The 23,513-nt window shown below is 38.4% G+C and overlaps 1 protein-coding gene across 6 annotated transcripts in view; it reads left to right on the top strand.

Annotated features, from left to right (window-relative positions):
• Nucleotides 1–23,513, top strand: part of Zcchc11 (zinc finger, CCHC domain containing 11) — a 137,351-nt gene that overhangs the window by 77,596 nt on the left and 36,242 nt on the right. For all 6 annotated transcript variants that reach the window (XM_013022313.1, XM_013022312.1, XM_013022311.1 and 3 more), the window contains exons 15-24: nucleotides 7,562–7,648; nucleotides 10,171–10,274; nucleotides 12,763–12,820; nucleotides 12,902–13,005; nucleotides 13,278–13,367; nucleotides 16,283–16,396; nucleotides 20,881–20,958; nucleotides 21,367–21,544; nucleotides 22,031–22,078; nucleotides 22,165–22,247. In XM_013022313.1, coding sequence (XP_012877767.1) covers nucleotides 7,562–7,648; nucleotides 10,171–10,274; nucleotides 12,763–12,820; nucleotides 12,902–13,005; nucleotides 13,278–13,367; nucleotides 16,283–16,396; nucleotides 20,881–20,958; nucleotides 21,367–21,544; nucleotides 22,031–22,078; nucleotides 22,165–22,247 — 944 coding nt within the window. The remainder of the gene's footprint in view (nucleotides 1–7,561; nucleotides 7,649–10,170; nucleotides 10,275–12,762; nucleotides 12,821–12,901; nucleotides 13,006–13,277; nucleotides 13,368–16,282; nucleotides 16,397–20,880; nucleotides 20,959–21,366; nucleotides 21,545–22,030; nucleotides 22,079–22,164; nucleotides 22,248–23,513) is intronic.

Genomic DNA, 23,513 nt, shown 5'->3' with positions numbered 1-23,513 from the left:
TGGGAAGGTGGCTCAGTGGTAGAGCGCTTGCCTTGCATGCCTGAGGCCCTGGGTTCGATTCCTCAGCACCACATAAGCAAAAAAGAAAAAAGCCAGAAGTGGCACTCTGGCTCAAGTGATAGAGTGCTAGCCTTGACAGCGCCCAGGCCCAGAGTTCAGGCCCCACGACCGGACTCAAAAAAAACAAAAAAACAAAGTATTTCCTGATCCTTTGGGTTTATTTGGTATTTGTTATAATATTCCCTTTCTCATCTCTAATTTTATTGGTTTGAGTCTTTTCTATACTCTTGGTCAAATTAGCTAGAAGTTTACCCAGATTTTATTTTTCCATAAGCTTATTAAGTTATGATATATTACATTTACTTGTAATTACTTAATCATTTCTTTATCTCATATGGACTCATGGTGAGATGTAATCCCATAATACTTCAGTTTTATTGTCAAATTTATTTTTTATTTTTATTTTTTGTTGTCTGAACTCTGGGCCTGGATGCTGTCCCTTAGCTCTTCAGCTCAAAGCTAGTGCTCTACCCCTTGAGCCACAGCACCATTTCTGGCCTTTTCTGCTTATGTGGTGCTGGGGAATTGAATCCAGGGCCTCATGCATGCGAGGGAAGCACTCTACCACTGAGCTACCTCCCAGCCCTGTCAAAATTATTATAGCTTTAGTCATTGGGAGCTCTTTTAACTGGATCCTGTGTCTTTGATAAACTGTCATCAGTATGTGGATTTTTGTTAAACTGTATGCTCATCGTTTGCATTTTCTGCCTTAGTCTAAAAATTAGGCTTTTTTTTTTTTGGGTCCGGTAGTGGGGCCTGAACTCTGGGCCTGGGCACTGTCCCTCAGCTCCTTCAGCTCAAGGCTAGCGCTCTACCACTTGAGCCACAGCACCACTTCTGGCTTTTTCTGCGTATATGGGGTTAAGGAATCAAATCCAGGGCCTCATGCATGCTAGGCAAGCACTCTACACTGAGCCACCTTCCCAGCCCTGATGTCCTCTTAATCTATCCATTTTCTTGGAAATGATATGATTTCATTTTTTTTGTCTATGGTAATATTCCCTAGCATATATGTGTATACTTATATATACATACATATATGTGTGTATACCACATTTTCCTTTTCCATTCCTCTGTTGTTGGGCCCCTGGGCTCATTTTGAACAGCTGCAATAGACATAGTTATGCAGATGTCTATTTGGTATATTAATTTACTCCCCTTTGGACATGTGCTCAATAGTGGTATAGTGGAGTCAAAGGGGTTGTTTTTAGTTACTTGAGGAACATCCATACTGACTGTATTAGCTTACATTTCCACCAACAGTATATGAAGGTTCAGTTCCACCTACATTCTTCTGACCACTCATTTGTTTTCTTGGTGGGTACCATTCTGACTGGGGTGAGATGGAATTTAGTATGGTTTGATTTGCATTTTATTTATGGCTAATGATTTTGAACATTTCTTTTTTTTTTTTTGGGTCGTGGGGCCTGAACTCTGGGCCTGGGCACTGTCCCTCAGCTCTTCAGCTCAAGGCTAGTGCTCTACCACTTGAGCCACAGCACCACTTCCGGCTTTTTTTCTTTTTGCTTATGTGGTGCTGGGGAATCGAACCCAGGGCCTCATGCATGCAAGGCAAGCGCTCTACCACTGAGCCACCTTCCCAGCCCTGATTTTGAACATTTCTTTATCAGTCATTTCTATTTCTTCTGAAAACTGTCGGTTAAATTCATTTGGCCATTTATTAATTGGGTTAGTCTTTTACTGTTTGATTTTGTTTAAACAGTCTATTCTGCATCCTTTTATCTGTTCAATAACCATTCTGTGGGTTGTCTCTTGATTATGGTGATTGTTTCTTTTGCTATGCAGAAACTCTTTAGTTTGATGTCGTCTTCTTTGCCAATTCTTACAACGGGAGTCCTGTAGAAAAGTTTATCTTTACTTTGTAAGTTTTAGGTCCTAATTAGAGTTCTTTGATCCATATGGAGTTGATTTTTATTCATGGTGAGAGGTAGAGGTCCAATATTAGTCTCCTATAAGAGTTTGGCCTATTTTGCTAGTACCATTTGTTGATGAAGCTGTCTTTTTCCAGTCTAAGTTTATGGCTCCTGTGTCAAAAATTAACTGTCTGTGGCTGTGTGGTTTTATTACTGGGTCTTATAATGTTCCATTTGTCTTTTGGATTTTTTTTTTTTGGGTTGTGGGGCTTGAACTCAGGGCCTGGATGCTGTCCCTGAGAATTTTCACTCAATTGGAGATAAGAGTCTCATGGACTTTCCTGCTCCTGCTGGCTTTTAACCACAACTCTCAGATCTTAGCCTCCTGAGTAGCTAGGATTACAGGTGTGAGCCACTGGTGCCTGGCTGCATTGATTTTTCTGATGTAGTGAGGAATGATATTTGGATTGGTATTACATTAAGTTTGCACATAACTTTTGCTACTACAGTATAGCTATTTTCATGGTATTAGTTCTGCCAGTCCATGAGCATGTAGTCTTTCCATCTTGTGATGTCCTCTTCAATTTCTTCAAGGCTTTGTAGTTTTCATTGTAATGGTCTTTCACTTCCTTGGTTAATGTCTAGGTATTCTATTGTTTTTTTTTTTTGTTGTTGTTGTTGGTCGTTGGGCTTGAACTCTGGGCTTGGGCGCTGTCCCTGTGCTCTTCAGCTCAAGGCGAGCGCTTTACCACTTGAGCCCACAGAGTCACTTCCAGTTTTCTGGTGGTTTATTGGAGATAAGAGTCTCACCTACTTTCCTGCTCAGGCTGGCTTTGAACTGTGATCCTCAGATCTTAGCCTTCTGAGTAGCTAGGATTACAGGCGTGAGCCATCTGTGACTGGCATGTTCTATTGTTTTTGAATGGAATTCTTTTCCTGATTTCTTTCTCAGTGTGTTTTATTTTATTTTATTTTTTTGTCGGTCACGGGGTCTGAACTCTGGGCCTGGGCTCTGTCCCTCAGCTCTTCAGCTCAAGGCTAGAGCTCTACCACTTGAGTCACGGTGCCACGTCTTGTCTTTTTCTGCTTATATTGTGCTCAGGAATAGAACCCAGGGCCTCGTGCATGCAAGGCACTCTACCACTGAGCTACCTTCCCAGCTCCAGTGTGTTAGTTTTTGGTATGTAGCAAAACTACTGATTTTTGGGTCTTGGTTTCATATCCCCCTACCTTTTTGAAGGTGTTTATCAGCTCTAGAAATCTTTTGTTGGCATCTGGGATCTCTTAAGTATAGCATCTTACCATAAGCAAATAAGGATAATTTAACTTTGTCTTTCCTTAATTGGGTACTTTTTCCTGCTTAATTGCTCTGGCTAGGAATTCTCATACTATATCTAATAAGAGTGAGTAGAGTTGACATCTTTGTTTTGTTTCTGACTTGAGGGGAAATGTTTTTAGTTTTTTCCCACTTAGTAAGATAATTGACTATCAATTTTTCATAGATAGCCTTTACTAAGTTCAGGTACATTGCTTATATTTCTAGTTTCTTCAGTGCTTGTATTATAAAAGAATGTTGAATTTTGTCAAAGGCCTTTTCTGCATCAGTTGAGATGATCATGTGAGTTTTTTTTATACTGTTTTAGTGATGTATTATGTTTATTGATTTATACTTGTTAAACCATTTTTTTTCTTTTTTTGGTCATGGGGCTTGAACTCTGGGCCTAGGCGCTGTCCCTTAGCTCTTCAGCTCAAGGCGGTGCTCTACCACTTGAACCACAGTACCACTTGCAGTTTTCTGGTGGTTTATTGGAGATAAGAATCTCACGAACTTTTCCTGCCCGGCTAGCTTTGAATTGTGATCCTCAAATCTCAGCCTCCTGAGTAGCTAGGATTACAGGCATGAGCCACCAGCACCCAGCTCGTTAAACCATTCTTACACCCCTCTGATGAAAACATGATCATAGTGTATAATCTTTTTAATGTGCTGTTGAATTCAGTTTGCAAGTATTTTTATTGAGAATTTTTACATAAATGTTCATCAACAAGATTGGTCCATAATTTTCTTTCTAATTTGGCAATGAACATAATGCTCATTTGTAGAATGAGTTTCTTCTATGAGTTCCTTCCCTTTCTATTTCATGGAAGAGTTTGAGGAGTATTGGTGTTGTGTTTTGAGGTTCTAATAGAATTCTGCAGTGAATCCTTCTGTCCCTATGCTTCGCTTTGCTTCTCTTCTCTTCACTTTTCTTTCTTGTCGGTCATGGGGCTAGAACTCTGCGCTCTTCAGCTCAAGGTGAGCGTTCTTCTGCTTGAGCCACAGTGCCGTTTCTGGTTTTCTAGTGGTTTATTGGAGATAAGAGTTACACGGACTTTCCTGCCTGTGCTGGCTTTGAACCTTGAACCTCAGATCTCAGCCTCCTGAGTAGGATTGCAGGCATGAGCTGCCAGCCTGGCTATTATGAGATTCTTTAATTGCTTTTAGTCTTATTCTTTGTTAAAGGTCTGCTTAACTAGCTTATGTCTTCTTGGTTTAATTTTGGTCAGTTTCTAAAAATTTATTAATTTAATCTATATTTTCCCCTTAATTGAGTGTAGGTTTTCAAAGTATTTCTTCCTGGGCTGGGAAGGTGGCTCAGTGGTAGAGCGCTTGCCTTGCATGCCTGAGGCCCTGGGTTCGATTCCTCAGCACCACATAAGCAAAAAAGCCGGAAGTGGCGTTGTGGCTTAAGTGGTAGAGTGCTAGCCTTGAGCTGGAGAGCTGAGGGACAGCGCCCAGGCCCAGAGTTCAGGCCCCACGACCGGACCCAAAAAAAAAAAAGCCTAATTTTTAGACTAAGGCAGAAAATGCAAACGATGAGCATACAGTTTAACAAAAATCCACATACTGATGACAGTTTATCAAAGACACAGGATCCAGTTAAAAGAGCTCCCAATGACTAAAGCTATAATAATTTTGACAGGGCTGGGAGGTAGCTCAGTGGTAGAGTGCTTCCCTCGCATGCATGAGGCCCTGGATTCAATTCCCCAGCACCACATAAGCAGAAAAGGCCAGAAATGGTGCTGTGGCTCAAGGGGTAGAGCACTAGCTTTGAGCTGAAGAGCTAAGGGACAGCATCCAGGCCCAGAGTTCAGACAACAAAAAATAAAAATAAAAAATAAATTTGACAATAAAACTGAAGTATTATGGGATTACATCTCACCATGAGTCCATATGAGATAAAGAAATGATTAAGTAATTACAAGTAAATGTAATATATCATAACTTAATAAGCTTATGGAAAAATAAAATCTGGGTAAACTTCTAGCTAATTTGACCAAGAGTATAGAAAAGACTCAAACCAATAAAATTAGAGATGAGAAAGGGAATATTATAACAAATACCAAATAAACCCAAAGGATCAGGAAATACTTTGTTTTTTTGTTTTTTTTGAGTCCGGTCGTGGGGCCTGAACTCTGGGCCTGGGCGCTGTCCCTCAGCTCTCCAGCTCAAGGCTAGCACTCTACCACTTAAGCCACAACGCCACTTCCGGCTTTTTTCTTATGTGGTGCTGAGGAATCGAACCCAGGGCCTCGAGCATGCAAGATAAGTGCTCTACCACTGAGCCACCTTCCCAGCCCCATATTAGGCATTTTTAAAGAAGCTCTTCTTTTATTGTATTATGGCATTAGGAACCAAATTTGAACACAAGATGTTCTTAATATTACAGTACTGGAATTTATGTGTATACGTTAACATGCATGTGTACTTATGTAAATATAACTATATGACTATCTATGTTAAATTAAACAGAACTTTATACTAATGTTTCCATCTTTGAATCATTGTTACTTGACTTATTATCTGTACATTCCCACTCCAACCGTGAGAAACCTAGTTCCCACCATCTACTACCCTTCTTTAATTATTCCATTTTTATATACTTTTATAGCAGCCTTAGAGTATAATCTGATATGTTGCTATGGGAAAGTTTATTCAGTTGGAGCAAAATGTTTTATATTTTATATATAGTTTTTTTGTCGTTAGACTTAATATATGAATTTTCATTGTTACTTAGGTCAGCATCTTTATACCTTTGCTTTGTGTGTAGTTGTTTCATATATTTGTGATATTTACATCATAATCTGTATTCTATTCTGAGGTCCTCTGACTGCCGACATCACTGTAAAATTTGCATATATAATACTGTGCTGCAGTGTTCTGTGGACTTTGACAAGTGCATTCTTTTGCTTTCTATTGCTATAATAGATACCTAAGAGAAAAATCCATTATGGAAGGAAAGGACGAAAAGTTTCATGAAGTCACAGTTTTAAAGGCTTCAGTCTAGGTCAATTGGCTCTGTTGCTTTGCCCTGTGGCAAAAGCACATTATGGCATAAGCATGTGACATAGCAAAACTTCTCCTCAAGGCTGCCATGCAAAAGAAGAGAAGAAGGAGATAATATACCAGTATCCTGGTATCCTATGAGACCATACCCTTAATGACTGGTTCTATTATTCCCCAGTAGCAGCATTGACTGGGGCCCAAACCTTTAGCATGTGTACTTATTGGAAACACATAAATCATATTATGCATTATGTCTTTATAGTAACATTAGAATACCATATAGTTTCAGTTCCCTTCTCCCTACTAATCATTATCCATTGACACTACATTTGTTTTTAGAAAGGCAAATGTTAGGGATGGAGATACAATTTATTTGTAGTGTATTTATCTAGCATTTGTAAGGCCCTGGATTTAATCCTCAGTACCCCTCCAGAAATCAAAACAAAATAAAACAAAAACTAGTATAGCTCCTCGTAGCAAATTCCTAACAAATGAATGCCTTGTTTGTTTCCATTACTGGTTCTGGAGGCAGTGATGGGGAAAAAGACCTTGTTTTTAAGGGGATGTAGGATCTTATTGGGAAAATAAGAAGAAAATAAATGAAATACCAAAAATCTGAAAGGATCGCCTAAAATCAAGTTCTAGAAAATAATTTGGAGGGGCTGAGAAGGGGGCTCAGTGGTAGAGTGCTTGCCTTGCATACATGAGGCCCTGGGTTCGATTCCTCAGCACCACATAAGAAGAAAAAGCCAGAATTGGCGCTGTGGCTCCAGTGGTAGAGCGCTAGCCTGAGCTGAAGAGCTGAGGGACAGCGCCCAGACCCAGAGTTCAGGCCCCATGACTGGCAATAATAATAATAATAATAATAATAATAATAATAATAATTTGGAGAAATAAAGAAGAGGACATTAAGGCTGTTGGTTAAGGAATATGTGACTTTTAACCAGATATTAAATGGAAATATTTAAGCTTTAGTGGGCCCGGTGCCTATGGAAGCAATGTGAATATAGTTTAGCAGGATAAAAGCCTGGGTAGGGGAAAGAGGAATATCTGAAGAAAATTGCATTAAGTAGTTTGAAAAAGCAAATATATTTCTAGGTATAAGGAAATTATGATATAAAATATACATAGATTTTTCAGAAATAAACTTTTTGCTGTTTCCCTGCCCCTCTGCTTGTAACATTTACAATTTTAAAGAAAAGTCAACAAATAACAAGTTGTAAGTAAAATTTTAGGGTAAAAACTTGAGATATTTTCAGATTCCATTTCCTAATTTTTCTAATTCTTTCTTTTTTAAACCTAGATGAATTATCACCACCGTTTTCTGAACAACACAACAGGGAACAAATTTTAATTGGCTTGGAAAAATTTATTCAAAGAGAATATGATGGTATGTCATAGGTTAAAAACTGATTGCTTTTGTTGCTGTACATAGTCTTGCATTTTATCTTTTTTTTTTTTTTTTTTTTGATTGTGAGGCTTGAACTCTGGGCCTGGGCACTGTCCCTTAGCTCGTTAGCTCAAGGCTAGCACTGTACCACTTGAGCCACAGTGCCACTTCTGATTTTCTGCTGGTTAATTGGATTTGAGTCTCATGGATTTTCCTGCCTGGGTTGGCTTTGAACCGCAATCCTCACATCTCAGCCTCCTTAATAGCTAGGATTACAGGTGTGAGCCACTGGTGCCTGCTGGTCTTGCATTTCATTTAGAAGTATTACTGAAAGCCAGGCATAGTAGCTCATGCCTATAATCCTACCTACTTAAAAGGCTAAGATCTGAGGATTACAGTTTGAAGCCAGATCAGGCAATAAAGTCCGTGAAACTTTAATCCCCAGGTAACTACCAAAAAGCCAGAAGTGGAGCTGTGGCTCAAGTGGTAGAGTGCTAGCCTTGAACAAAAACGCTCAGGGACAGTGCCCAGGCACCAAAGTAAAAAAAGTTGCAGAGCACCCAATGGCTCATGCCTGTAATACTAGCTATTCAGGAGGCTGAGATCTGTGGATCACAGTTTAAAGCCAATCATGGCAGGAAAGTTTGGGAGTAGAGCTGTGGCTCAAGTGGTAGAGCTCCAGCCTTGAGCAAAATAAAACAGGGACAATGCCTCAGGCCCTGAGGTCAAGTCCCAGGACTAGCACACAAAAAATACAATATTTATTGAATGTTACTAGATACTACTTTTGTTTTGGGAAGATATTGCTAACAAAAGAGGTGAAGCCTGCTTTCATGAATTGTATATTTCAGAGAAGAGGCAGTGATATAAGGAGTGAATATATAGTTTATCAGCAAATATAGTTATTAATATGTAGGAAATGTGATATTTTCTGTTAAGTTTCTCTGATAACTAGGATCTTAAATAATGTGAAGGTACAAGTTATACAAATCTCTTAAGGAGAGAACATTGTTGAGAGAAAGGGACTAAGTATAGACACCGAGTAGATTTGGTTTGGCATTTGAAGACAAGTTAGAAGGAACAGTGAGGTTGAAGTATAGATTATGTGGGTTAGAGTGTAATAGAAATATGAGATCTCTTTGAAAGAGTTATATCATTAAAATATTATGAATGTTGATAGAAGTTTTAAGTGCCCAATGAGAAGATTTTGAAGAGTTTAAGCCATTAGGTGACATGATTTGAGAGAACAGATGGTATAGTCATAACTATAGAAACAAACATTATGAGGCTTTTGTACAAGTCCAGGTAAGCCATAGTAGTGCTTGGAAGAGATGACAAGTGATGAGAAATAGGATATATTTGAAGGAATAGCCAGTGAATTTTGTCATGTGAAATCTGAAAGGAAGAAATCCAAGGATGGTCTTAAGGCTTTTGCTTTAGTAGTTGATGTTGGTATTAAATAGAGATGGCAAAAATAGAGCCAGGACCAGCAGATTTTCACCATGAAGGTGAAATCTTGATTGAGAATCCTGTGGCTAAATATTTTAGAAAAGCATAACAATTCATAATCATAATAGTGTTTTACTTTTTAAAATCTGTTATGTACTGTAAGATTCTATTTTTAAGTTATTTTTATCATTTGTCTTTGAAATTTGAAGTAGAGCATCAGAAGTAGATGCAGGGATTATTTTGACAGAATTTATCTAAATGTGTAGTCAATTTATGAATTAAAGGGAAGAAAAATCCACTTCTATTGCAGCTTGTTTGGAGAAATAGCTATTATTGAAGAATTCTGAATGTGAGAGAATCTATAGAGATTTATATCAGCCACTTTTGGAAGAAAATTAATAATTGGTGGTAGTTATAAAATTACTTGCATTGTACCTTTGAGGAATTAGTTTATTTTTAAGAAGTAAATTTTCAAGTTTTGCCTTTATAAATATTAGTATTTATGTTAAGGATGAACAAGATAGGTGGATCTGTAATTAAGTTGGAAAAAGCTAAAGGTCTCTGTTTAGAAGTGGATTGATAGGTGTTAAGATCTCACATATATTTCTGATGTGGGCAACAAAATAAAAAATGAGGTTATTTGCTCAGAATAGCAATTTTAGAAATTGCTATTAGAAATTGCTAAAATTAGAAATTTTAGAAATAATATAAAAGTAAGGTCACTGAGGGTGTATTGTAATGAAGTTTGGAAATTGTTTTAATTTGAATTTATGATTGATATTCCATAAAGTTGGACTTTTTTCCTTAGAGCAGTGAGGAAAGCTGGTGCTTCAGTTCAGTAGTGAATTTAGAGTGAAGGGCATGTTAAATATATGATAGCTGGAAAAATGGAAAAGTAGTTGAGTACATGAATGTGGGAACTTGTAAGCATCTGGGCTTGAGATGGATTTTTGGAATTTTGCAGTGGTAGATAATTTAAGGCTTTGAGGTGGATAAGATTACTGTTAAGCCACTAATAGATATTAGAAGACTCCTTCCATGTTTAATTATGACTTTTGTTTCCCTTTGCTTAGAAAAGGCAAGACTGTGCTTATTTGGCTCTTCAAAGAATGGATTTGGATTTCGTGATAGTGATCTTGATATTTGTATGACCTTGGAAGGCCATGAAAATGCAGAGGTAAGAATTTTTGTTTGGAATGGATATGGAAGTTTAGTCTCTTCTAATGATGAACCTAACTTTATTTTTGCATTTAATATTGATAAAAATACATGGTATCATTTTTTTATATATTATGTATAAATATATTGGCAACAGCAATGTTTGAAATATGAAAACATCTATTTTGAAGGCATTCAGATTGTTTAGTAAATGTTTTGTTCATCATTTTATAATATAAAAGTAAGGTCATTGAGGGTGTATTGTAATGAAGTTTGGAAATTGTTTTAATTTGAATTTATGATTGATATTCCATAAAGTTGGACTTTTTTCCTTAGGGCAGTGAGGAAAGCTGGTGCTTCAGTTCAGTAGTGAATGTTGATCTTGCTTATTCTGTCTTTGCTATCTCTTTCATTAGGAGCTGTCTTTGTATCACTATAGCTAGGGAATATCTAATAGTAATCTAATTTATAAATGGGTCATTCTAAAACTTAATTATAATTTTGAGGCACTTGCCTTTTGTTCCCATAGAAACAATATTATAAATGAATGAGTTTTAGGAACTCATTTTGGGTGGGAATGGGAACTAACATTTATTGAGTCCCCAGAATACACTTATACATACATTATCTCATTTTATTCTTGCACCCACCTTTGAGGTAGGTATTATTTCCCCCATTTTACAGATGAGGAAACAGGCTTTGAGAGATAAACTGACTTGCCCAAGTTCACACAGCTAGTAAGTGTTGGAGCCGGGATTCGTACCCAGGTCTGTCTGACTCCAGAGTTCATGCTCTTTGCACTGTATCTCACTGCCTCTTTGTAATTTTTTAACCCATAATGTAGCTGAAATATAGTACTAATAGTAATGTAGAACCTAACCACTACTTTGTGAAATTTAAAGCTTTCTGAGTTCCACCTTGAGATGCCAGGAGCAGACCTTCCCCCAGTGCAGTCTTGGCAGTGAAGTGGGTATGCTTTTCCTTCTTTATCTTACAGGATTCAGTCATGGGAATGAGATTGTCTAAGCTTTCAAGAAAGAAAAAGACTGATTGGTCAGGGAAGAAATGTCCCAGAGAAAAAGACTGATTGGTCAGGGAAGAAATGTCCCAGTCCTTTGTATCAGTAATTAGAAAAGGAGGGGATCCTTGTAGGTGCTCTTTACCAGCATAGATATTGATATTTATGTTTCAATACCAGATTGATTGCAAGATTGGGGTGAGGCCAAGCTTCTGGCATCTGTAGTGGTGTCAGCATAGCCTTTGTTATGTTATAAAAGAATTCAGCAGAGTAGTGTACCTGTGCATTTCTGAAGTCCTTTTCACAGGTGATTTTGAATTAGTTAGACCTGGAGTAAAGATGGCAGTGATGAGTTCTCACTTGTTTGTTTGTTCTCTTAACTAACTTGTTATTGCCACTTATGTAGAAGAGGCTGCCGTTTTCCATTTTGAAGAGCAAGAATTGAGAGAAAAAGAAATGACTTTTATCCAGGGAGGAAAGACTTTTAGATACCTGCTATGTAAACTTTAGTAATCAGACTTGTAATTACTAAGAGTTTGGATATTATATGTAGTCTGCTGTTCACATTAGGAACTTGAAATAATGAAAAAGAATAAAATATATTCTAGATGAACCTTATTGAAACTTTAAAATTTTTATTAAATTGTATCTTTTGCATTGTAAGAAGAAATATGACCATCTTTGTTTATTTTGTTCTGTGTGTCATTTAGTAACTAATGATTCCCTTGAAATCCCCAGGTTAAGCTACAATGACTGTATTGGGGATACACAAAAGTAATCTTATAATTGTTGGGATTGCTCTTGATAGCTTTCAGCTTAACACAGTTGATTTAAAATGTCATCCTCTTCTGTGTTCCTTGTCTTTTGATGATTATTACCATACCAACTCTTGTCTCTGTTTTTATTTTTATTTTTTTTAATAACACTTAAATTTGCAGAGGTAAGAATTTCCTTGAGGAAATAGGTACTGGTAATAATAGGATTATCTTCCCTTGTCTCATCAACTGGCAGATTTCAAGTTCTTACTTTATGCCAGGCTTGTTGCTGAATGCTTTATATTATGTCAAGTGTAATCCAACAACTTTTTAGGGCAAGAATTTATGATTATTTGGATTTTATAGAGTAGGGTGTGCTGTGAAGGAGAGTAATTAGAGCCTGGGCTCTTAATCAAGATACTGTTTTGCATTCATCAGACCTTATATTTACCTTTGTTTCTCAAACATAAATCTACATGTGACATACTGTGTGACCTTTTTAAAATGTTTATGATTAGATTTGGTAGAGGTCTGAAATTTTTTATTTCTACCAAGTTCCCAATAATACTGAGGCTATATATTTATAAACCACATACTTCAAACAGCAAGGTGATAGAGAATATGATGGCTGGAAAATTTAAATAATAGTATTAAATGCCTAGATTAAAGTAGAATTTGTATAAGGCCAAATTGAGTGAAATTTTAATTTACTTGTTTTATTTTTTGTTTTTTAGAAATTAAATTGTAAAGAAATAATTGAAAATTTGGCGAAAATTCTTAAGAGACATCCAGGTATACATTTTAAATCTAGCTTTAAAACAAAAAATTCTCTTTAGCATTATGAAAATTATGTAACTTTTTTTTTTTAATCAGGTTTAAGGAACATTTTGCCTATAACTACTGCCAAAGTGCCTATAGTAAAATTTGAACACAGACGAAGTGGGCTAGAAGGTGATATCAGTTTATATAATACATTGGTAAGTTTTTAATAGGCCAAGCATAATTATACTTTTCATTAAAAAAAGTTTTGTAGATGATGAGTTATACTTGTATGCTTAATATTTTCATGTATGAGCAGTATAAGGAACACATATTTTGTTATGTATTGCAATCAGATTAAGTTAACTTTTTGACTTGTTAATAGGTACTTAAAATTTACATTTGTACGTATTCTAATTAGACTATATTGTATCTTTTTATATAATTTGTAAGCTTATGAAATGTTAAAAAAATTGTAATTATTTTTCAGGCTCAACATAACACCAGAATGTTAGCTACTTATGCAGCTATTGATCCTAGAGTGCAGTACTTGGGATATACTATGAAAGTGTTTGCTAAGGTATTTATGAAAATGTTAATGATCTGCTTAGTTGTAATAATCTTTTTCTCATTTTTTTTTCCTCTCCCTACTCCTCCCTTCTCTCCTTTCTTCTTCCTTCTTCTTGTATATCAGTACTGGCGTTTGAACTCCCTTGCCTGAGCACTATTCCTGAGCTTTTTTGCTCAAGGCTAGTGCTTTGTAACTTGAGCCACAGCTCCATTTCTGGCTTTTTGGTGATTAATTGGGGATAGGAGTCTCATGAATTTTCCTGCCTAGGCTACCTTCAAACCGCAATTCTTAAATCTCAGCATCCTGAGTATCCTCAGGATACTAGCTAGGATTACAGACTTGAGTCACCAGTGCTTGGTATACTTTTTGGGTGGAGAGCAGGAGGGCCGGGAATATCCAGCATATTTAAGTTATACAGAATCCAAAAACCCTAAAGGATCCAGGTGTCAAGTGCCTCATGCCTATAATTTTAGCTATTCTGGAGGCAGAGATTGTAAGAATTTCACTTCAAAGTCAGAGCAAAATACTTATGAGCAGAATCCCAATCCGTAGTTGTGATTATCTATGTAACTGTTATTTCAGGTACATAGGAGGCTGAGATCAGAAGGATCATAGTTCCAGGCCAGCTTCAGCTACAAAACTTTGTTACAACCCCCTTCTGAACATTAAAAAACCCTGAGTTTGAGGTCTTGTGACTGTCATCCTGCCTACTGCAGAAAGCATAAATAGGAGGATTACAGTGTGGTCTGGATTACACAGTGAGACCTTGTCTCAAAAGTAACCAGAGGAAGAGTTGGAGGAACGACTCAAGCAGTAGAACAGTTGCATTGCACAGTGCAAAGCCCTACATTCAAACCCAAGTATCAACAAAAATTTAAAGGAAGCAAAAGATCCAAAGGGATTTGTAGTAGATAGGAAATCTCCTTTATTTACTTATTACCTAGCCTACTATGCTGGAAGCAACCCATGTTACATTTTAGACATGTATTACATTAGTATAGCAAACACACAAATTTCCTATCTCCTTGTTACTACAAGCATAAATACTTTGAAATACAATGGAGACAATAAGTACATAGGTCTATATTTTATATTTTTTAACTTAGCAATAGATTTAGAAATTATTTCATATCAGGCTACTAAGAATTACTTGTTTTTTTTTTTAATAGGTGCATACTATTCCTTTGTATAGATAATTCTCAGGGGTTTTTTTTTTGTTGTTGTTGTGTTTTGGTTGGTCTTAAGGCTTGAACTCTGGGCTTGGGCACTGTCCCTGTGCTCTTCAGCTCAAGGCTAGTGCTCTACCATTTGAGCCACAGCGCCACTTCCGGTTTTCTAGTGATTTATTGGAGATAAGAGTCTCACAGACTTTCCTGTCTGGGCTGGCTTTGAACCACCATACTCAGATCTCAGCCTCCTGAGTAGCTAGGATTATAGGCATGAGCCACCGGCATCCAGCAATTCTCAGTATTTTTAACTTATGCTTTATTGATGAGCCTAAAATTATTTCTGATTTTAGCTGGGCGCTGGTGGCTCACGCCTGTAATCCTAGCTACTCAGGAGGCTGAGATCTGAGGATCACGGTTCAAAGCCAGCCCGGGCAGTAGAGACCGTGAGACTCCTATCTCCAATAAACCACCAGAAAACCGGAAGTGGCACTGTAGCTCAAGTGGTAGAGCGCTCGCCTTGAGCTGAAGAGGGCAAGGACACGCCCAAGCCCAGAGTTGAAGCCCCACGACTGACAAAAAAAAAAAATATTTCTGATTTTTCTGCTACTAAAACACTACTACAAGCTGGGTGTGAGTGCCTCATACCTGTAATTCTTGCTACTTAAGGAGTGGAGATCTGAGGATCATGGTTCAAAACCAGCACATCAGGAAAATATGTGAGGCTTTCAGCTCCAATAAACTACCAAAAAGCTGGAAATGGAGTAGTGGCTCAAGTGGTAGAATAGAGGGCTATCTTTGAGTTAAAACAAGAAAACAAAAACAAAAGAACAGGGACAACACCCAGGCCGTCCGGAGTGCAAGCCCCAGGATTAGCACACAAAAACAACAAAAAGACTACTACAATAAAAGAAATTCTCTTTTTTTTTTAAATTTTAATTTTTATTGTGAAAATACTGTACAGAGGGGTTACAATTACATGGGCAAGATAATGAGTACATTTCTTATAAGCATTGTAGCCTCCTCCTTTGTTTCTCCTTCCAATCCCTTCCCATCCTCCCCCCGCCCCCCACCCAATCCTCCGTGCCCCCCCTCCCCTCCCCCACTACCAAAGTTGTAAAGTTCGTTTTCGACATAATGACTTGTACTTCTCATGGTTGCAACAGGTCCACCTGTATCCTTATTTAAACGACTTGTTTGAAATTCTCTTTTTTTCTTTTTTGTTCAGTCCTGAGGCTTGAACTCAGGGTGTAGGCGCTGACCTTGAGCTTTTTCTTTGCTCAAGCTAGCACTGTACTACTTTGAGCCACAGTACACTTCTGGTTTTGTAGTGGTTAATTGGAGATAAGAGTCTCTTGGACTTTTCTGCATGGCTGGCTTTGAACCATAATCCTCAGATCTCAGTCTCCTGAGTAGGCAGGATGGATTACAAGTGTGAGCCAAAAGTACCTGGCAAAGAAACTTCATATTCAGCCATTTCACACATATTTGGAAGGCATTTTTGCAAGATAAATTCTTAAGAGTTTCCAGGCCAAAGGAGATTTGTTTTCAGTTTTTGAAATTGTAAAGCTATTTTTCATAGAGCTTGTACTAATAAATATGCTTGCCCATAAGGTGTAAGATTACCTTCTTTCTCAGAGTCTTTATTGAACTTAGGGATGCATATCAGTTCAGTGAATTACAGAAGTGTTGTCTCAGAGTAGTCAGTACTGTTTGAAATGAGATTCTGAAATTTTATTTTCATCACATATTTTCTAGCGATGTGACATTGGAGATGCTTCCAGGGGAAGTTTATCTTCTTATGCATATATCCTTATGGTGCTGTACTTTCTGCAGCAGAGAAAACCACCTGTTATCCCAGTTCTACAAGAGGTAAGTGTGGAAGAAAAATAGAAATGCTCTGTGTGTGTGTGTGTGTGTGTGAGAGAGAGAGAGAGAGAGAGAGAGAGAGATCTTGCTTCAGAAGGTTTTTTTTTAAATTAATTAATTAATTTTTTATTTGTGAACATACTGTACAGAGGGGTTACAATTACATGGGCAGGATAATACGTACATTTCTTACCAAGCATTGCAGCCTCCTCCTTTGGTTTACCCTTCACATCCCTTCCCAGCCTCCCCCCTCCCCCCCAATCCCCCCCCCCCCCCCCCCCCCCCCCCAGAAGGTTTTTTTAACCAGTCCTGGGGCTTGAGCTCAGGGTTCTGGGCATTGTCCCTGAGCTGCTTTCTGCTCAAAGCTATCACTCTGCTACTTGAGCCACAGTGCTACTTCCAGCCTTTTCTGTTTATGTGGTACTGAGGAATCCAACCCAGGGCTTCATGCATAGTAGGCAAGCACTCTACCTTTTTTTTTTTTGTCTTTGGTCACAGGGCTTGAACTCTGGGCCTGGGCACTGTCCCTTAGCTCTTCAGCTCAAGGTGAGCACTATACTACTTGAGCCACAGCACCACTTCCAGTCTTCTGGTGATTAATTGGAGATAAAGAGTCTCACTGATTTTCCTGCCTAGTCTGGCTTTGAACGGTGATCCTCAGATCTCAGCCTCCTGAGTATCTAGGATTACAGGAATGAGCCACTGGCCCCCGGCTCCTAGAAGGCTTTTTTTTTTTTTTTTTCTAAATCATGAGTGTCCTCAGTTTTCTCTTTCTGTTAATGTTAAAATTAACCAATGAACCTCTTTGAAAAATTTATCTTGGAGAATATAGATTACTAAGAGAATATGAGCTGAATAGAACCATTGCATATCTTTTAACATTTAAAAATTTTGGAGACCTAGAATGCATGAAGGTTGTTTTTTGTTGTTGTTGTTGGTGGTGGTGGTCATGGGGCTTGAATTCTGGGCTTGGATACTGTCCCTTAGCTCTTCAGCTTAAGGTGAGCGCTCTATCACTTGAGGAGCCACAGCACCACTTCTGGTTTTCTGATGGTTAAGCACTAGCCTTGAGCAAAAGAAACTCAGAGACAGTGTCCAGACCCAGAGTTCAGGCTTCAGGATCGAGGAAAAACATAAACGTTATTTCCTACCAGAAAAATCTGTAGCTAAATTAGTATTGGATGATATGTATATATGTTTATGTGTAGTCTATTTTTTAGGGTAGTTTTACGATCACAGCAAATTTGAGGAGCACATACAGAGATTTCTCATATTGTCCTTTTCTCCCTCTACCCTGTACAATTTTGCCCATTTTCAATCCTACAGAGTATTACATTGTTAACAGTTGATGAACCTGCATTAATACATATGATCAGCTGAAGTCCATAGTTTAAACTGGGGTTCACTTAGGGTTATTTGTGGCACACACTTATAATTCCACCTTCAGAAAGTTGAGGTCTAAGGATTGTGGTTGAAAGCCACCACAGGCAGGAAATGTCTGTGAGACTCTTACCAATAACTACCAAAAAGCCAAAAGTAGCTCTGTAGCTCCAAAGATAAGACCATCAGCCTTGAGCAAAAGTAGCAGAGTGAAAAAGCTAAGGGACAGCGCCTAGCCCCTGAATTTAAGCCCCAGTGCCAGCACATACATCCACAATTAGTGATTCACTCTTTATTTTGGTGTCTATAATGGAGGCGGGGGGTTGAACTCAGGGCCTCTAAGTCTCTCTTGGCTTTTGCCCAAGTGGAGTTGTACCACAATCCTTCTACCATAGCCTCTTGCATACCTGTGATTACAGGACTGTGCTACCAGCTTGGCTTGTTTTTTTGAGATCGGTTTTGACTAACTTCTTTCCAGGCTAGCTTCAAATCATAATCCTAGTCTTGATCTCTTGAGTAACTGGAATTACAGGTGTGAGTCACTGTGTCTGATCCAGAGTAACTTGTTATGCAAATATGGTTGTCTTACTTGGTAAGTGATAGAATTAATGCTCACTGATGATAGAAAGTAAGGGTGAGAGAATGCTTGCTTAAGAGAGATAGGGCTGGGAAGGTGGCTCAGTGGGAGAGTGCTTGCCTTGCCTGCATGAGACCCTGGGTTCAATTCCTCATCACTACGTAAGCAGAAAAAGCTGGAAGTGGCGCTGTGGCTCAAGTGGTAGAGCACTAGCCTTGAGCTGAAGAGCTGAGGCCCAGAGCTCGGGCCCCACGACCAACAACAACAACAAAAAAGAGACAGAGAGAAGATAGTATTAGTACTTCTGAGGGCTGATATACAGTGTAGAATTTGGCCCAGCAAAACTAGATCATTTAGCCAGCACCAGTGGCTCATGCCTATAATCCTAGCTACTCAGGAGGCTGAGATCTGAGGGTAATGGTTGAAAGCCAGCCCAGGCAGGAAAGTCCATGAGACTCTAATAATCCGGAAGTGGCACTGTGGCTTAAGTGGTAGAGCGCTCACCTTGAGCTGAAGAGCTGAGGGACAGTGCCCAGGCCCAGAGTTCAAGCCCCACGACCAACCAAAAAAAAGAGGAAAAAACCAACTAGATCATTCAAAAGCACTGGCAAAATATGTGTGAATAGTGTCCAGTCTGCTACTTGCAACATTGTTGGGTTTAGTAGTTACTCAGAAGAATTCTCTGATACAATCAGAGTCTGAAGAAGTAACCTGTATTATTTTAATATCTGGCAAATCCGTTTTATGGAGCATGGAATATTACAATGTTAAAGGGATAATACTGAATTTTAACCTCTTTAAAACCTTTACTTTTTTTTTTTTTTCTGGTCCTCATGCTTGAACTGCAGGCCAGGGCATTCATTGTCCCTGAGCTTTTTCCATCAAGGTTAGTGTTCTACCACTTGAGCCACACCTTCACTTAGAGCTTGTTCAGTAGTTTATTGGAGATGATAAACTTGCAGATTTTGCTGCTTCATTTGGCTTCAAACTAAGATTTGTCTGATTGCAGCCTTCTAAGTAGCTAGGATTACAGATGTGAGCCACCACTGCCTGGCAAACTTCACTTATTTCTTGAATGCAAGATCCCATGTCTTCTGTTTTAGTTCCATCTGTAACTGTTAGGCTCTTGCTTTTATTATATTTTATATTATATTTTTATTTATATTTTCATGAAACACCAGAAATTAAGGTAAATGATTTTTGGCAACTTAAGAATTACTTACATCTTGATGTTTATATAACATATAGAATAAATATATTTGTTCAAATTTCTTGAACAAATTTATTTAGGAAGCTTTGGTTTAGTAAGGTTTTGTGCTCAAGGTAAATTATAGTCCTTGACCATAAGGATCTTGTACCTACAAATGAAATTGTATAGGGTAGATATGTCAGTAATTTTGTCTCAAAATTACTTGGGAGGTTACTTGTGGCTATGTGTTCATCTGATTGGATTTCCTTTTTGTTCTTGTGAAATAGCATGTCTTTCCTTACTAGGACAGTGAATTGGGGCTGGGAAGGTGGCTCAGTGGTAGAGCGCATGCCTTGCATGCCAGAGGCCCTGGGTTTGATTCCTCAGCACCACATAAGCAAAAAGAAAAAAGCCGGAAGTGGCGCTGTGGCTCAAGTGGTAGAGTGCTAGCCTTGAGCTGAAGAGCTGAGGGACAGCGCCCAGGCCCAGAGTTCAGGCCCCATGACCGGACCCAAAAATCCAAAAAAACAAACTAGTACAGTGAATTGTAATTCATAATTTATATGAAACATTTATAATCTTTATGAAGAGCTCAGTATAAGCTACCTAATTTTCTTTTATACAAAAGTGGTACCCAAAGATTTTTCCCTTACATGATATAGATAACTGATTAAAGGTACCTGGTCTTGACACAACTGGAACATTGATTCTCTTTGGTTGTCTAATATAATTAATCAGTTTTTATTGACTGTATATTTCTATAACAATTTTTTTTTTTTTGTCAGACCTGGGGCTTGCACTTAGGGCCTAGGTACTGTCTTTGCACTTTTGCACTCAAGGCTAGCCCTCTTTCACTTTAGCCACAGTGTTACTTGCAGTTTTGGGGGTAATTGGAAATAAGAGTCTCACAGACTTTCCTGCCTGTGCTGGCTTTGAACCGTGACCCTCAGATCTTAGCCTCCTGGGTAGCTAGGATTACGGGCATGAGCCACTGTCCCCTGACAACTAGAATTCTTTCGTGCAACTGACTTTTTTTGTTTACTTTCATTAATCTTGGGTTAGATGTGTTTTCATAGGCTAAATAGATAACAATAACATCAAATGTGTCATTTGCAGTCTGATGCTCTCTAAGATAGCCTTTCTTAGCTTTGGTTTTACAGATGTATTTTATTAATTACTAGGTGTCAAGTTTTATCACCTAAGCTTATTCCCTTTTGGAAGGAGTATTTCAGTATGTTTTCTGTAGATAAACTCTAAAATGATGTGAAGGTTTGTAGGCCTTTGGGTAGAATAGGTAGAATAACTTGGTATCTAATAATAAAATTAAATGTTTTAATACAGATCTTTGATGGGAAACAGATTCCACAGAGAATGGTTGATGGATGGAATGCTTTTTTCTTTGACAAAACAGAAGAACTGGTAAGGTTTACATAGTTCTTATGTCATAGAATGCTTATTGATGCTTGTTAGGGTTAGTATAGTTTAATCATTTTACTTTGACTTGTGGAATATGTTTTATTTATTTTTATTTTTGGGTCCGGTCATGGGGCCTGAACTCTGGGCCTGGGTGCTGTCCCTCAGCTCTTCAGCTCAAGGCTAGCGCTCTACCACTTGAGCTACAGCACCACTTCTGGCTTTTTCTTTTTGCTTATGTGGTGCTGAGGAATCGAACCCAGGGCCTCATGCATGCAAGGCAAGCGCTCTTCCACTGAGCCACCTTCCCTGCCCTGGCATATGTTTTAGATAATATATTTCTCCTTTCCCCTTATTTCCTTCCCCTTTATTCTCCTCCATTATCTTCCTCTTCTCTTCCTTCTTTACCTGAAGAAAAAGCGTTTGCCATCACTTGGAAAGAACACAGAGTCATTAGGAGAGCTTTGGTTGGGACTGCTTCGCTTCTATACTGAAGAGTTTGATTTTAAGGAATATGTAATTAGCATTCGACAAAAAAAGCTGTTGACAACTTTTGAAAAACAGTGGACATCTAAATGCATTGCGATTGAAGGTAATTTTTTATGCCATTTTTTTTCCTTTGGTTGGATGTGGGCCTTGAACTCAGGGCCTGGGCACTATCCCTGAGCTTTTTTGCTCCAGGCTAGAACTCTGCCACTTTGAGCCACAGTGCCATTTCTGGTATTCTGGTGACTAATTGGAGATGAAAGTCTCACTTTCCTGCTCAGGCTGGCTTCGAACTGTGATCTACAGATCTCAGCCTCCTGAATAGCTAAGATTGCAGGCATGAGCCACTGGTGGCCAGCTTATGCCATTCTTATTTCAAAAACAAAAATTTGGCTAAGAAATGGAAGAGGAAAATGAGCAATATTAGAATTTCAAAGATTCTTCGCTTTGATTTTTATGATCCCTTCCCTTAATATCCAACAACTGAATGACTTGATGATTGAGAATAAGTAATACTAGAGTGGTTCTGGCTATCTACATTTGATGATGGTACAATGAATATAATTCCTAATTTTAAACTATGCTTTTCTAGATCCCTTTGACTTGAATCACAATCTTGGTGCTGGAGTTTCTAGAAAAAGTAAGTTTTAAATAGAGATTACCTTCTTTAAATGTTCTTTAGACATTAATGTTCTCATCTTTATTGTTGTCTTCTTTCTTCAATAGTGACCAATTTTATTATGAAGGCATTTATCAATGGAAGAAAACTTTTTGGTACCCCATTTTATCCACTCATTGGCAGAGAAGCTGTAAGTTACATTATTTCAATTTTTAATCTTTTCTCATAGAAATTTTTTGTTTGTTTAATTTTGGTTTTATTTACCCAGAAAGAAAAAGGGAAATCAGTAATACATAAATATGATATAATAAACATTTCAGAATTACTAGATATCTGATTATTTAACAACTAATTTTAAGACATAATTAATTTTATTAGTAGAATACTTTAAAATTAAGATCATTAAGGCTAACTCTATATGTTTTAGTCTTGTGTGTAGTTTTTTGTTATCAGAGTATGATTCCTTTCTTCCTCTCCCCATCATGTGTCTCACCTCCCATATACTATTCTCTCTCTCCTCTACCTTTCTCTATCTCTCTCTCTCTTTTTTCTCTCCACTCTTCTCCCTTCCTTTCTTTGTGCTAGTCCTGGGACTTGAACTCAGGTCTTGGGCACTGTCCCTGAGCTTCAAGGCTAGTACTCTGCCAATTGAGCCATAGTTTCACTCCAGCTTTTTGCTTGTTAATTGCAGATAAGAGTCGCTCGGACTTTCCTGCTCTGGCTGTCTTTGAATCATGATCCTCAGATCTGAGACTCCTGAGTAACTAGGATTGTAGATGTGAGCCACTGTTGCCTGGCTAATATATAGTCTAAAGCTGGTTGTCTTGGTACATGCCTTTAATCTCAGCACTAGAAGACTAATGGGGGAGAAATGTGAGTTTGAGGCCAGCCTTGACTGCATAGTAAAACTCTCTCCAAAAAAGCCAAACCAAATGAACAAGAATTTTCTATCACCACCACCACCACCAAATATTTGTCTTCTGGTTTTTTTTGTTGTTGTTGTTTCATCGATCACGGGGCTTGAACTCTGAACTTAGGTACTGTCCCTGAGCTCTTCAGCTCAAGGCAAGCACTCTCCCACTTGAACCACAGCGTCACTTCCCTTGTTTTTTGTCCTTTGTGGGGCTTGAACTCAGTGCCTGGGCTCTGTCCCAAGCCTTTTTTGTGTTCAGGGTAATGCTTTACCACTTCAGTCACAGCACCACTACTGGTTTTTGAGTGGTTAATTTGAGTCTCATGGGGACTTTATTGCCCAGGCTGGCTTTGAACTGTGGTCCTTAGCTCTCAGCATCCTGAATAGCTAAGCTTACAGGCATAAGCCACTGGTGCCCAGCTGAGTCTGCTGGGGGTTTTTTTTTGTTTGTTTGGGTCCGGTCGTGGGGCCTGAACTCTGGGCCTGGGCACTATCCCTCAGCTCTTCAGCTCAAGGCTAGCGCTCTACCACTTGAGCCACAGT

This window comes from Dipodomys ordii, unplaced genomic scaffold, assembly GCF_000151885.1.
Source record: "Dipodomys ordii isolate 6190 unplaced genomic scaffold, Dord_2.0 Scaffold61, whole genome shotgun sequence".
NCBI lineage: Eukaryota > Metazoa > Chordata > Mammalia > Rodentia > Heteromyidae > Dipodomys > Dipodomys ordii.
The sequence above is the reverse complement of the archived record's forward strand: the minus strand, read 5'-3'. Positions and strand labels throughout refer to the sequence as shown.